Below are 14,003 nucleotides of genomic sequence, written 5' to 3'. Positions count from 1 at the left end.
TATATTTTAATAACGTTAAATTTTGTTAAAATAGAATGAAAAACTATTATCATAAATAAATGAAGAATTTTGATGAAATTTGAAAATCTTCGAATCAATAACAATTAATTAGTAATATTTCAAAAACCCTTAAACTATTATAGTAGTAGGATCTCAAAAAAAAAGAAAAATTTAAAGTTCTCAAACATTTATTTGCCAATAACCATCTTTTAATCTTTACTCATTCACAAAAAAATAATATTCTTTACATAAATTGGAAACAAGTTTTGTTTTTTGACTAGAGATCCAAGTTTAAATTATAACACTAAAATATTTTAATATTTAATTGTTCAGAAATAATAAGTTAATGTTCTTAAAACAATAACCATCCTTAAATCTTTGCCCAAAAAAATAATATTCTTTACATAAATTGGAAACAAGTTTTGTTTTTTGACTAGAGACCCAAGTTTAAATTATACCACTAAAATATTTTAATATTAAATTGTTCAGAAATATATATATTTATATATTCGAGAGTAGACAATGCATAGATGATACTAAATTGATCGCAAGAATTCTTTTTGGAAAATATAATATAACTAGTATAATATACAAAGAACTTTTCAAAAATTTATGAAAATGTTTAAGCCCGCATCGCGGATAAAACACCTAGTATTTACATATATAGGTGATGATGCCTCGAGAAGAACTGTTCTCTAGCCAAGACTCTAACATGCTTCAGATACGAACCAATCTCCATCTCTCCCCTTCTACTAGCTTCTTCCAAATTACACAGCACATCTTCAATAGCCTTATCTGCCGCCAAGCTCTCCACCAACAGTTTCTTCTCTTCTTCCATTTCAAACATCTCTTCGACTCCCACGTCCTTGGACGTCGCTTTCATCAGCTTGGGATAGTTCCTCTCCACCCATATAGCCAACACATCTGTGTCCTCTTCGAGCTTCAGAACATTCTCTTTAAGTGTCTCCCTCTCTGTCTCAAGGTCGCTGATGATCGTTCTAACGGACTCTGATCTTTGCTTCACTTCTGTCTGGAGTCTCCAGAGGCTTTCAATCTCTTCCTCTGATCTTGACATGATTGCCAACACGTCGTAGTGGAGACTCGTGACTAACCTGTCTAGAGCTTCGGGTCTTGAAACCGACCGAGTCCTGGTCGGGATGGAGTCTGTCTGAACAAACGGGTGGTCATTAGCAAGAACTCTCCTGAGGTTTCGAACGAAGTTGAGGAGATTGCACGGTGGGTACTCCCAAGTCTCGATGTAGTTAGAGTTTGTGAAACCAGATGAGCTGACGAATGGGTGGTTGGTCCGAACCGGAGTCATCGAATCAGGAGGGATCACAAAGACAAGAGGAGGAGTCAACGGGTAGTTCTCGTTAACCCAAATAGTCAACTGTACAGCTTTGCTTTGTTGAGGAGTACGTAGAGAGCCATCAAGACGAAAGAGTTGAACTGTGGTTCCGTTGTTGTGGTTGAAAGTATCAGTAGAGAGGTCGAAGTTTGAGAAGTCTTGGAGGAACGAAGTTAGATGCTTTCTTATGACCCATTTCTGGTCTGGATCGGTGTAGGAAAGAGCAAATGGACCAGTTGCAAGAAGAGCCTTCTCTATGAATTTTAGTGGAGAAGATGATGATGATGATGCCATTGAGGCCAAAGATGGGTTGGTTCTTTGCTATTTTATGATGTTCTTGAGTTCCTGAGTTTTATTGTTTTATATTATGAAAATTACTTAAGATTTTATTGGTTGGTCAAAGCTTAGAGAACAAGGGATAGTGATTGTTGTGTTGTTTCTTGGAAGTTTACTTTGGTCTTTATCCTTTGTTTTCTTAGATTATATCTTTGTCACTGAATCAGTCTATGTGTTTAGTTTATTCTATATATTGGCTTGGTCCACCTTTTGCAACTAAATTCTAAAAACAATCGTTTTAGAATCACTTGACGTTGACTATATAGCTGAAGATTGCCAAGTCTTTTATGTATTTTTAAAGAACGTTAGCTACAATCACAGCAGTGAAACTATGAAGATGAAATTATATATTACATCCGATCATGGTAAGTTATATCATTCACCATCTTGATATGTTCAGCCTCAGGATATGTACCTATCCTCCTCTCATGCTTTTCCTTATTCCCGAGCATGTGTTTCTTTTCTTCGTCCCATTGTCCAGATAGGTGGTCCTTTTTCTTCCACAGATGCTTCACTTTTCGTTTGGAATCGCTATATAGATCCCTTGCGCATTGCCTAATCTGCAGTTTGTCTTCCCAGTCTTTTTGAATCTCTCTGATCAGCTTCTTTAGAATCTAGATAGTTTACAGACATTTTCTCATTGGCTAGTCTATTAAAATTATGTAGAGATTAATAAGGCTTAATCGCTAAAAATAGTGTAAGAATATAAACTCACACGTCGGGAGTTTCAATAAAACTAAGTAATATATAAAAGATTTAGGTCAATCTGCTTATCGTTAATTGGTTTTAGATTGGAAGTCTCAAATGAAAAAAGGGATATTCTTACTTTTATTTCCAGCTCCACAGATTTTCTCAAATTGTCACAACTTGTAGGGTTACAAACCAGTGTACAAGTTAAAACAGCTTTGTCTTTACACTTGTTTTTCTCTTTAACCTCATTTAGGAGACCCTGTATAGATCTTCTGCTCTCACTCCTTGGCATTTTTCTTTGAATGTAGTAGAGCTAATGATATGGAAAGACAAAATATTAAAAGGGCACTTATGATACTTGTAAGCACACAATAGTACTAGTAATACCTCACGGCTAACTTCTCTGAAATCACGTATTGCTTCACTGTCCAGCTTCTGACATTGTTCATCTTCCAATCTTTCAACGCTGTTGGACATCGAGAATTGTAGGCTCTAAATGTCCAAAGCAAGTTTAAGGAAAAAGTGTGTGTTAGTTATGATTGATTTGTGTTATAATGACATTTGTTATTTAGAGTATCATTACATGATCAATGGTTTCTTCTGTTGTAGGTATCTTGTCAAGAGCCTCATGTAGTTTCTTTACCAGATTGTTGCACCAGTCAGTGAAAGCTTCAGCCGAGGAACAGAGACGGTCGGCACGCCTTCTCTCATTGTATAGGCTCTGCAACTGTGACTGGCCACACAAAAAGATAAAGCATTTTTAATGTTTTGGGTGGTATGTTTCAGGGCTTACATGTCTTGAAAACTTACATCTGATTCTGTGTACTTTTGGCTTGTGTGGAGATAATCTTGTTTCACCTTCTTGAGTCGTTTCTCAGCTTCTAAGTTATGTCTCTCCAGTTTGTTGCCTGTATAATCCATAGCCTCTTTTCTGTTTGTCGTGTTTGTGAATGCTATTAACAAAAAGTCTTTGATAGTATCTTTACTTTGCAAGTATTCTGTTCTTATATAATCACATTATCTGAGTATTAAACTGATTAACGAGGATCTTGCTCCCCACGCCAAGGAAGTACATAATTTCGTCAACGAAACTATTAATAATTCTGTACATATGCAAAGTACGTGACATTATAGGTTTACTTCTTTAATAATAATGTAGTAACAACAACTCAATAGAAGCCAGCTCATTCTCTTCTCAAATGATATTATGAGTGTCTCAAAAACATATAATAGTGACTAAAGTAATGTTTAACCCCACAAAGCAACCAACTAGCTGGATCAGACTTTCTGATAAGTCATTCTGATCTGGATCAGTGTAGGACCGGGAAAAAAGACCAGTGGCTGATGATGTTGATGATGATGATTTTGAGGCTAAATCTGGTTGTGCTATTTGTGATGTTCTTGGTTTTGAAACCTCATTCTATTGTTTTCACAATGAAAGGACTTAAGATATGTTGAGTCAAGCTTAGGGAATAAAGGATAGTGACTGTTCTGTATTATTTTGTGGAAGTTTATGTCTTTATTACTTAATCAGTTAATCTAAAGCTAAAAGATTATTGTGAACTAGGTGAAATGGACCACATTGTTAGCTAGGTGGTCCAGTTTTACTAACTCTGATAATGTGCTTCTCTAGATTCCTCTCTTTTTCTTTCTATATCAGCTTTATGCCTCGCCATTACATTTAAATTGTCTTCGCTTTGATATTATCTCATTTCAGCTTTTTCCTCCACAAATCTTTATCATCTTTCATTTGTGAAACCTAAAAAAAAAACAATTTCCATTCAAGGCCATTAGCTTTGACAAGAATTTTCATTGTTTTTTTCTCTGCTAAGACTTTGAGACCGTGTGTACATGTAGCAGTGAAACTATATGCAGGTGAAAAATATTGGTGAACTATTTAAGAAAAGGTGAAAAACTCCTAGCACCAGATTAAAATATTACAACCCATCATGGTAATTAATGATGTATTTAGCCTCATGATGTTACCTAACCTCTTCTTTCTATGTTCATATTCTCTCAGTTCATATTAGCTAAATTTCTTCTTGAGCCTCCCATACTAAATCAGCAAATCAAATACATAGGAGCATTTTATCTTCTCAAAGGATTCTGAATGTCTTATTAAAACCAATAGGTGCAACAATTATTGGTTAATTATTATAATCCATTAATCTCACAAAAGCAAAGACAGAGTCACAGAGTCTGAACACAGTCTCCCTTACACCAAAAAAAAAGACAAGGGGAGACACACTGTGATTCATCAGTTCATACCCTTAAGTATCAAAAAAACTATTAAGGGACTCAGAACACTCCTATCTCTCACAACACCTCTCTTAGAGGCTTTTTATGTCATTATAACAAAACCTTCCACACAATCTTCAAACACCAAAGACTATGGAACCACCTACCGATGCACTCAACATATCTACCGTTTCCTGCTTCTCCTCTCCACGAACGTAAGTAGACAGCCACTTCGATTTAACATACTCAGCTCTCCTCCACGGTGGCACATGAAGTCCTTTCTTCTTCAAACTCTGCTTTGCCGCTTTAGATAGAAGCATGATGATCCTCTGCAACCGATCCGCTTTGCCTACAAAGATACAAGGAATAGTTTGCAGGATCGACTTGTAGGTCTTGGTCGCACGAGCAATCTCGAAGTTGGACTTGAAATTAATATCGATCAACAGTCTTTTGCCTTCCATGATAACATCCACATACTCATACTCCCCTGTAGGATAGGAAGGAGTCTTCTCCCAACGAGATTTGCATATAGCCGCATCGTAACCTAACCTCACCAACACACTGACCAGGTTCTTCAAGCAAGATTGGTCTTTACGCTTACTTGTCTCCACAATCTTGCTCACATCAGCCATTACATTCCTCTCGCTGATGCTCGTACACAGAACCAAACTCTACAAAAACGAATCTGGATCCATCAGGTTTCTGCTTTACTCTTTATTAAGCAAAAACCTAGAGAACATACCTTGAGCATCACGCAAGCTTCACCAGACGAACACTTGACATCATCCGACCATTCAGATTCGTCGTCGGAGCTCTCTGTTCCACTCCCGGTAAAGCAGCTACACCGGCTACGACCGCACCTCTGTTTCTCCTCCTCCTCCTTGTTATCCTCCATGAAGTTCACAACCATCTTCCCTAAACAGACGGAACTAGGCTCGAAATCTCCGGAGTTGCCTCTAGAAAGCGGCGGCGCGTCGAACTCGCCGACGGTGGCGTTCTTGATACTGAACTGACGCTCGAAGAGGCGCTTCAAACGCGACTTCGGCATTTGCTTCATCGTCGGTAGATCTTCCGACAAGTCGATCGGTTGGATCTTCGTGTGAAACGGCATTACGATGGTTTCGAACTTGAGCCAAAATATAAATATATAAGAAAAAAAGAGGAGAAAGATTGCTTTATTCTCAAGTCTTTAGATACGGTAATAAAGTCACCGAGATACGCGACGACGCGAGAACGTTAGATCTTTATGCTTTTTGTGATCATTAGTTTCGAAGAAAAACTGAATTTTCGAAAACGAAAAAAAAAGAAAACAGAACAAAATCTCTCTGATCTGAAACTGAACGAAGAAGAAGACAAAGGATAAGGCTTTGTGTTCGGTTTTTATAAAGAGGTAGGATATAGTGCACACGTGGTTGTCCTACGTGTCAAAATTAGTAACTTCGAAGACGGTCAGGAACACGTGTCGTGAGATTAAGGGTGTTGGTTCTTCGTAAGTGACAAAGATCCGGACGTGTCTGCGACTCCACTTGTGCCGGAGTCTGTTAACGGATCCACCCGGAATAAGTTGATAAAGAAGATGACGGAAATGCCCCTCCGTAGTTTTAGTTCGTACTTTTTGCTTTTGTACGAAAGTATATTCGCCTATTTTTAGTACAGTATATCCGTATACCGTAACTTGTTTGTAGGGGTTGCTAATCTCATCGTTTGATTTCTCTTTTTAATCTAGAAGCTTAAACGAGATACTAATTGACACGCAATCAAACACATTTATTTTCTCGTGAAAAAAGGTATCTAACAGTTGATTATACGTCACGTTTGTTTTCTAATATTAAAAGCAGGAATAAAGCAATGCAGTTAAGTGAAGAAAACAAAAAAGGTGTCAAATAAAAAAATGTTCAAACGATTGTTGTAATTTATTTTCTCTTTTTTTAAGAAAAAAACATTTTCTCTTTTTTTAAGAAATTTTTTTTTCTCTTTTGCTCCTTGTTTTTTATTTATTAGATGTTTTATCCCTTTCACAAAAAAATGTGTTATCCTTAAAACACAAGATTTTTTTACAAAAATATTTTAAACTTCAAAAAAATAAAAATTTGGGCTTTTAACTTGTAAGCAAACAATCAAAAGTCATCTTGCCGTTTTTTTTTCTTTAACCATCCCTTCACTTGCATAAATGTTTTCATAAGAGCATCTCATACTCATTGCTATATTCACCTTTTAAAATAGAGATTGATATTTTTTCTTCTATTTATATAGAAAAAAATAAAATTCCACTATAATAGACGTATACTTTTTTATTTTCAAAACATCCCTTCAACTTTTAAAATTTTATAATTATAACAAAAAAATTGATAAGAAAATACAGTTTTTATAAACATAAAATCACACTTTTTATTTACCAAACAATCTTATAATGAAACTTTAATTTAAACAAAGTTATAATTATAAAAAAATCTTATAAAAATTAAAACTAAATAGAGTTGATTTTTAACTTTCATAAATAAAAAGTACTTGTTGTAAAATAAAAATAAAATTTTTAAGAATATTTTTTTTTAGAAACAAAAACAGAGGAATACATCGGAGAGAAACACATCTGTATTTTAGAGTTAATCTATTTTTTTATAAAAAGGAAACACATCGGAGAATGTCTAAGCATATACCAAGGTACCATTTTATATCGTCAGTATATTCAGTTTCAGCGCTAATCTAAGACCCAATAAATCATTGGGCTTTTCAAATTATTTTAACCATCCAAGTATAAAAATACTTCGAGCTCAAATATCGGCCCAGGCCCATATGCCCGTAAACTAACTCAGTCGGGTCGGGTCGGGTCGGAAACACGGCCTTTTATCTTCTCCGTCGACGAGTTTCGTCTCTCCTCGGCGACGCTTAAGCCCTGAAACTCAACTCCCACTTCACTATCATCATCATCCTGAAGGAGATTTACGCGGCGGAGCTGAAGGTCGCCGGCCGCGGCGGCGGAAGGAAGCCCGTTCCGCTGCAGCGGGTGATGGTACTCGAAGTGAGCCAGTACTTGGAGAACTACCTGTGGCCTAATTTCGATCCCGAGGCGGCCTCTTTCGAGCATGTTATGTCGATGGTTCTTATGATTAACGAGAAGGTAGTAAGGTTCTTGCTCTCTCGCTGATTGATAATGATGAGAACTTTAACTTGCGATTTGTAGTTCAGGGAGAATGTGGCGGCTTGGATTTGCTTTCATGATCGTGAAGATCTTTTCAAGAAGTTTCTTCAGAAGGTTCTTCGACTTAAAGAGGTTTGTGTTAAGTAGTCAATCGACTTACTGCCAATTGGTTTTAAGTTGGAAGTCTATAATAAACCCGAATCTAACATGGTATCAGATAATTCTTGTTGTCTCTGGATTACTATTGTAGGGAAGAGAGTTGACTATTGCTGAGAAGACAAATTATTTGGTCTTCATGATCAATGCATTTCAGGTTTGTTTAGTTTCTTTAATGTATTTTTTTTTCTTTTCAATATAGGTAGGAAGTATTTAGATTGATGCTGCACATGGCTCAAGGTCAGATAATACATTATGTAGTAAGCAGTAATCGCGGACAATTCTTAAAATGCTTGCCAAGATTCGTATTTCACGGGGACTATCTCTTGTTTCACGTTTATTTTTAATATCTGTGACTGCGTGATGTTGCAGAGTTTGGAAGATGGGGTGGTTAATGAGATTGTTCTAAGTCTAGCAGGATTACAGTCTTGGCACAGTTTGTCTTATGGACGTTTCCAGGTAGGGGATTGGTTCAGACAAATTTTGATAAGGATGATTGTGTATTTTTGTAGTTGTTTTGATGTCATTATTTGATTCTCGCGATTGTAGATGGAGCTCTGCCTTCAGCCTGATTTAATAAAAAAGTGGAAGAGGTCATCGAAGAAGTGGGCAGCTGAGGCTATGTCAAAGGGGGAGCAGTTTGATCCATCTTCATCACCTGAAGCAAATTTTGTTCAAGGCCTAATAGAAGAATTCGTCGAGGTGCTTGATCACGGTGTTTTTGCGGAGGAGGTTGATGATACTGCTGTTTCTCAATTGGTCGATGATTCTTCTGTCTTATACTGCGAGAGATTCATGGAATTTCTCATTGATATGCTGAACCAACTTCCAACAAGAAGGTATTAATATTTCACATCAGGGCCTCTATGCAAGTTATTTGTAGTAGGTCAAAACCTGTATTCTGCATTCTAGGTGTTTTTGTTTGGTCCTGATGATATCTCCGTTATTAATCTTGATACGCTGTGTCCATTTCTGTATCATTTGGACCTTATTTTTTCTTACTCCATCTCGTCGTCTTGATTTTTACAGATACTTGAGACCCTCTTGTGGCGGATATAGCAGTTGTTGCCAAGTGTCGACTGAGTGTCCTATACAAACATGAAAAGGGGAAGCTTTTCGCCCAATTAGTTGACTTGTTACAGTTCTACGAGAAGTTTGAGATTAAGGATCATGATGGAACACAATTAACTGATGATGAAGCACTTCAGTTTCATTACGATCGTTTTATGGCGTTTCAGCTACTTGCCTTTAAGAAAATACCTAAGGTATTTCCTGGCATCCATGGTTAATTAGATAGATAGTTTTGCTTACTATGTTGCTGATGGAATTTGAAGCCTTCAATCTGCTTTCTTCTTTTTTCTCTAATAATATTTGGGTTGTCTTCTCTATGTTCTCAATTTTTTGTTATTTTGTTTGTTTCAGTTGCGAGATGTGTCTTTGGCTAACATTGGTTCGGTTCACAAGAGTTCTGATCTTAGGAGGAGATTGTCTGCGCTTTCTCTTGAAGATTTAAGGGATGTTGTCTGCTCAAAGGTATTACATCTGGAAGGCTTATTATTGTAGGTTCACATGTGAAAATAATCATTATGGAATCTTGCTGCTGGTGGCTTTAGTTTATTTTTTCATAAATTTATGTTCCTTTACAATTTAACTTACGACCTCGCCACTTAAATCGTTCTCATTTTCGTATGCTTTTGTACAGCTCAAACTGGTGTCAAGACATGATCCTTGGGCAGATAGTAAGGATTTTCTGACTGAGGTCGTGGTCTCCTCTTTTGAGAAGCAACAGTCTCAGAAAGAAGCCATAAACGCTCTGCCTTTGTACCCAAATGAGCAAATCATGTGGGACGAAAGTGTTATTCCAAGCATTAACTATTCTGGGGAAGGTTGCCTTGCTCTTCCAAAGCTTAATCTTCAGTTTCTGACACTCCATGATTACCTCCTTAGAAACTTCAATCTCTTCCGTTTAGAATCTACTTATGAGATTCGTGAAGATATACAGGAAGCTGTACCACGTCTACTTGCACACATAAATAACGAGGGAGAAACTGCTTTTCGTGGTTGGTCACGAATGGCCGTCCCGATTAACGGATTCAAAATCGCTCAGGTGAAACAGCCTAATATTGGAGAAGAGAAGCCAGCATCTGTGACTGCAGAAGTTACCTTCAGTATCAAGAGTTACAGAACACAGATAAGATCTGAGTGGAATTCCATTAAAGAGCATGATGTACTGTTTTTGCTTTGTATACGCCCTTCATTTGAGCTGTTAGGTGTAGAGGAAGCTGCTAAAGCTACAGTACCGCAGAGGCTCGGGCTTCAGTATGTTCGTGGTTGTGAAGTCATCGATTTCCGTGACGAGGAAGGCAATCTGATGAATGATTTTTCTGGAAAAGTTAAACGGGATGAATGGAAGCCCCCAAAAGGTGATATGAGGACTGTGACTGTCGCTTTGGATGCTGCACAGTATCACATAGATGTTACAGACATTGCTGAAAAAGGTGTTGAGGATGTGTATGGCACATTTAATGTGCTAATGAGGAGGAAACCAAAAGAGAACAACTTCAAGGCTATTCTGGAATCTATCAGAGATCTCATGAATGAATATTGTATTGTACCGGATTGGTTGCATAACGTTTTTCTTGGGTATGGCAACCCTTCTGCTGCACAGTGGCCTAATATGCCAAACCTCTTGAAAACCGTGGACTTCAAAGATACTTTCCTTGATGCAAATCATCTCAGTGAAAGTTTTCCAGATTATGAGGTTAGTAATTATTTTCTGTGGTATATGATGTGATCTAGAACAGTCTCTTTTTCCATGTCTCTCATAAGTCGTGCACCGCAGGTATCTTTCGTAAATGCTGATGGTGCTGAAGTTCTGGATCCAGGGCCTCCGTTTCGAATCACTCTTCCAAAGACACTAAAAGGGAATGCTAATGCTCTTTCTGGAAATAAGATATCTGAAGTAGATCCAGCAGAAAATGTTGATATGGTGGATGTGTCCCCGAAGGAGAAACTTATTGTCGAGGCATATACCCCACCAGACCCAGGGCCTTATCCTCAGGACCAGCCGAAGCAGAACTCAGTTAAATTCACACCTACGCAGGTACTACTAATTTCTATATCCTCAGCAGTACACCTATTTGATTAGGACCATTTGGTTACTATGTTATTGTGCTGGCTATGCTCATCAGCTTTGTTATTCGTGACATATTTTTAATATTGAGAAAATTGATCACTGTAGAATTCACATATCCTTACAGAACAATCAAGTCAAATAGAATGCTACTCATCATCTTTATGCGGCCTCATTGTGTTTATATCTGAAATTTATTAACCTGTATAAACTTTTGTGCATTCTCGTTCGAATGAATAGTAAAGCATTTGGCTTAGTCTCGTCTCTTTGATCTAGTTAAGAATCCCATGATATTCTAATTTAATCGGCGAAAATTTTACCTGAAGTTCCAAAAGTATTTTTATCACCTCAATGATGGGACCTTTTCTCTCTACTGGTTGATAAAATATTCCAAAACATATGGCTTGGATTCAAGATGAATAGTTTTTAGTTGCAATTTTTAATCAAACCATACTTATTATTGTCCTGCAGGTTGGAGCGATCATTTCTGGTATTCAGCCTGGGCTCACTATGGTGGTTGGTCCACCGGGTACCGGAAAGACTGATACAGCTGTGCAAATCTTAAATGTGCTATATCATAACTGTCCTTCACAAAGGACCTTAATTATCACTCATTCAAATCAGGCTTTGAATGATCTTTTCGAGAAGATAATGGAGGTACATTGGCGTCTCTCTGTTTTTTTTTTGTTATATTGAGTAATGGTTTAACAGGTTCTGACCGACAAATGTTACATGGGTTTGTTTTTTCAGAGGGATGTGCCAGCGCGGTATCTACTCCGTCTAGGTCAAGGTGAACAAGAGCTTGCCACCGATCTTGACTTTAGCAGACAAGGCCGTGTCAATGCCATGCTTGTTCGACGTTTAGAACTGCTCAGCGAGGTTGAAAGATTAGCAAGATCACTTCAACTTCCAGAGGATGTAGGTTATACGTGTGAAACAGCTGGGTATTTCTGGTTGCTTCATGTCTACTCGCGCTGGGAGCTATTTCTTGCTGCTTGTGCTGGAAATGAAAACAACCCATCGTTTGTTCAAGATCGCTTCCCTTTCAAAGAATTCTTCTCAGACGCGCCTAAACCTGTTTTTAGCGGGGAGTCATTTGAGAAAGACATGAGGGCAGCTAAAGGTTGTTTCACTCATCTCAAGACTGTTTTCCAAGAGCTAGAAGAGTGTAGGGCCTTCGAACTACTCAAATCAACTGCTGATAGAGCAAATTACTTGATGACCAAACAAGCAAAGATTGTAGCAATGACATGTATTCATGCGGCATTAAAGAGGAGAGACTTTCTTAAGTTGGGATTCAAGTATGATAACTTACTGATGGAAGAAAGTGCTCAGATTTTGGAAATCGAGACTTTCATACCAATGTTGCTTCAGAGACAAGAAGACGGCCATTCACGTCTCAAGCGCTCTATATTGATTGGTGATCACCACCAGCTGCCTCCCGTGGTGAAGAATATGGCTTTCCAGAAATACAGTCACATGGATCAGAGTCTGTTTACGAGGTTTGTTCGTCTTGGTATTCCATATATCGAGCTTAATGCTCAAGGAAGAGCGAGGCCAAGCTTAGCCAAACTCTACAACTGGAGATACAGAGACTTGGGAGACCTTTCCATTGTTAAGGAAGCACCCATCTTTCATAGAGCAAATGCTGGTTTCTCATATGAGTATCAGTTGATTAATGTGCCTGACTACGAAGGGAGAGGAGAGTCAACACCATCTCCATGGTTTTATCAAAATCAGGGAGAAGCTGAATATATCGTCAGTGTCTATATATACATGAGATTGCTAGGATATCCTGCTAATAAGATATCGATATTGACGACGTATAAAGGGCAGAAGCTCTTAATCCGTGATGTTATCAACCGTCGCTGTGTTCCTTATTCTTTCATCGGCCCGCCTAGCAAGGTAAATAGGTAAACTATCCTTCTCGTGTGTTAATGCATTGTGTGTGTGTGCAATGCTTCCATATCTATTTTGGTGTTTTGATCGTCTTGGTTTTGTTGTTTCCTCAGGTGACTACAGTGGACAAGTTCCAAGGACAACAGAACGACTTTATTTTGCTGTCTCTTGTACGGACACGCTTTGTTGGACATCTACGTGATGTAAGAAGGTTGGTAGTTGCAATGTCACGTGCTCGTCTCGGTCTGTACGTGTTCTGCCGCCGCTCTCTCTTTGAACAATGCTATGAGCTGCAACCAACGTTTCAGCTTCTTCTGAGAAGACCCGATCGGCTCGGACTCAACCTGAGTGAGAACACATCACCGTATACAGATCGTGCGGTGGAGGAAGTTGGAAATCCTTATCTTGTTCATGATGTTGAAGAGATGGCACACATAGTTCACGATAGGATGAACGAGTTCTACAAGGTCACGACGCAAAACTTGCTTGGATAACTAATTTTTGTTTGTTTGGAAAGTGGTTTGTTTCATGTGTGTGTGTGTGTTTTTCTGTTGGGGACAGGCACAAGGGGTGTACGAGCAATACCAGAATCACAGCCCACAAATTGAAGACGGTAATCACATGGAGAGTGATGCAGTTCTTGGTGAAGATGGTGAACCTGAGATGAAGATGCAGCCACAAATAGAAGACGGTGATCACGACATGGAGAGTGATACAGTTGTTAGTGAAGATGGTGAATCTGAGTAGAAGATGCAGCCAGTGGTAGATGGTGTAGTTGACGAATCATCAAAGGAGACGGTTGGCATGGAGGTGGACAATGGATTTAGCAGTGAGAATGCGAAAGCTTGATGAGAATTAGAGCAGATCAAACCTTGAGTTTTCATTTCTTCGTTTCCTTTCACGTAACTGGTAAAATCACTAAACACCTCGAATGATTTTAAATTGTACAACAATTCCATCGATGCATATACTGATTTCTATTTCTCTATATATAGAGGATCAATCTATGATAATGTTTTGTTGGTGATGAGATAGAGCATTATAAATTTAATGGATATGGAGTC

At 38.1% G+C, this 14,003-nt stretch overlaps 3 protein-coding genes and 1 pseudogene across 3 annotated transcripts; 1 reads left to right on the top strand and 3 right to left on the bottom strand.

The window, feature by feature from the left end:
• Nucleotides 1-525: 525 nt before the first annotated feature.
• On the bottom strand, nucleotides 526-1,802 carry LOC106405049 (protein ELC-like). Its single transcript, XM_013845667.3, has one exon. It carries the CDS (start codon nucleotides 1,640-1,642, stop codon nucleotides 656-658), a length of 987 nt encoding a protein of 328 aa, XP_013701121.2. The 5' UTR covers nucleotides 1,643-1,802; the 3' UTR covers nucleotides 526-655.
• A 99-nt stretch (nucleotides 1,803-1,901) lies between these two features.
• Nucleotides 1,902-3,346, bottom strand: LOC125608341. The gene is made up of 5 exons (XM_048778613.1): nucleotides 3,185-3,346; nucleotides 2,958-3,107; nucleotides 2,762-2,866; nucleotides 2,511-2,687; nucleotides 1,902-2,298 (listed from the first exon to the last, which is right to left on the bottom strand). Exons 1-5 carry the CDS (start codon nucleotides 3,293-3,295, stop codon nucleotides 2,035-2,037), a joined length of 807 nt encoding a protein of 268 aa, XP_048634570.1. The 5' UTR covers nucleotides 3,296-3,346; the 3' UTR covers nucleotides 1,902-2,034.
• Nucleotides 3,347-4,514: 1,168 nt separating this feature from the next.
• On the bottom strand, nucleotides 4,515-6,292 carry LOC125608340. The gene is made up of 2 exons (XM_048778611.1): nucleotides 5,355-6,292; nucleotides 4,515-5,283 (listed from the first exon to the last, which is right to left on the bottom strand). Exons 1-2 carry the CDS (start codon nucleotides 5,721-5,723, stop codon nucleotides 4,750-4,752), a joined length of 903 nt encoding a protein of 300 aa, XP_048634568.1. The 5' UTR covers nucleotides 5,724-6,292; the 3' UTR covers nucleotides 4,515-4,749.
• LOC106405900 lies at nucleotides 6,189-13,966 on the top strand (annotated as a pseudogene).
• Nucleotides 13,967-14,003: the final 37 nt, after the last annotated feature.

The sequence above is a fragment of the Brassica napus genome, chromosome A4 (assembly GCF_020379485.1).
Source record: "Brassica napus cultivar Da-Ae chromosome A4, Da-Ae, whole genome shotgun sequence".
NCBI classification, from domain to species: Eukaryota; Viridiplantae; Streptophyta; class Magnoliopsida; order Brassicales; family Brassicaceae; genus Brassica; species Brassica napus.
The sequence above is the reverse complement of the archived record's forward strand: the minus strand, read 5'-3'. Positions and strand labels throughout refer to the sequence as shown.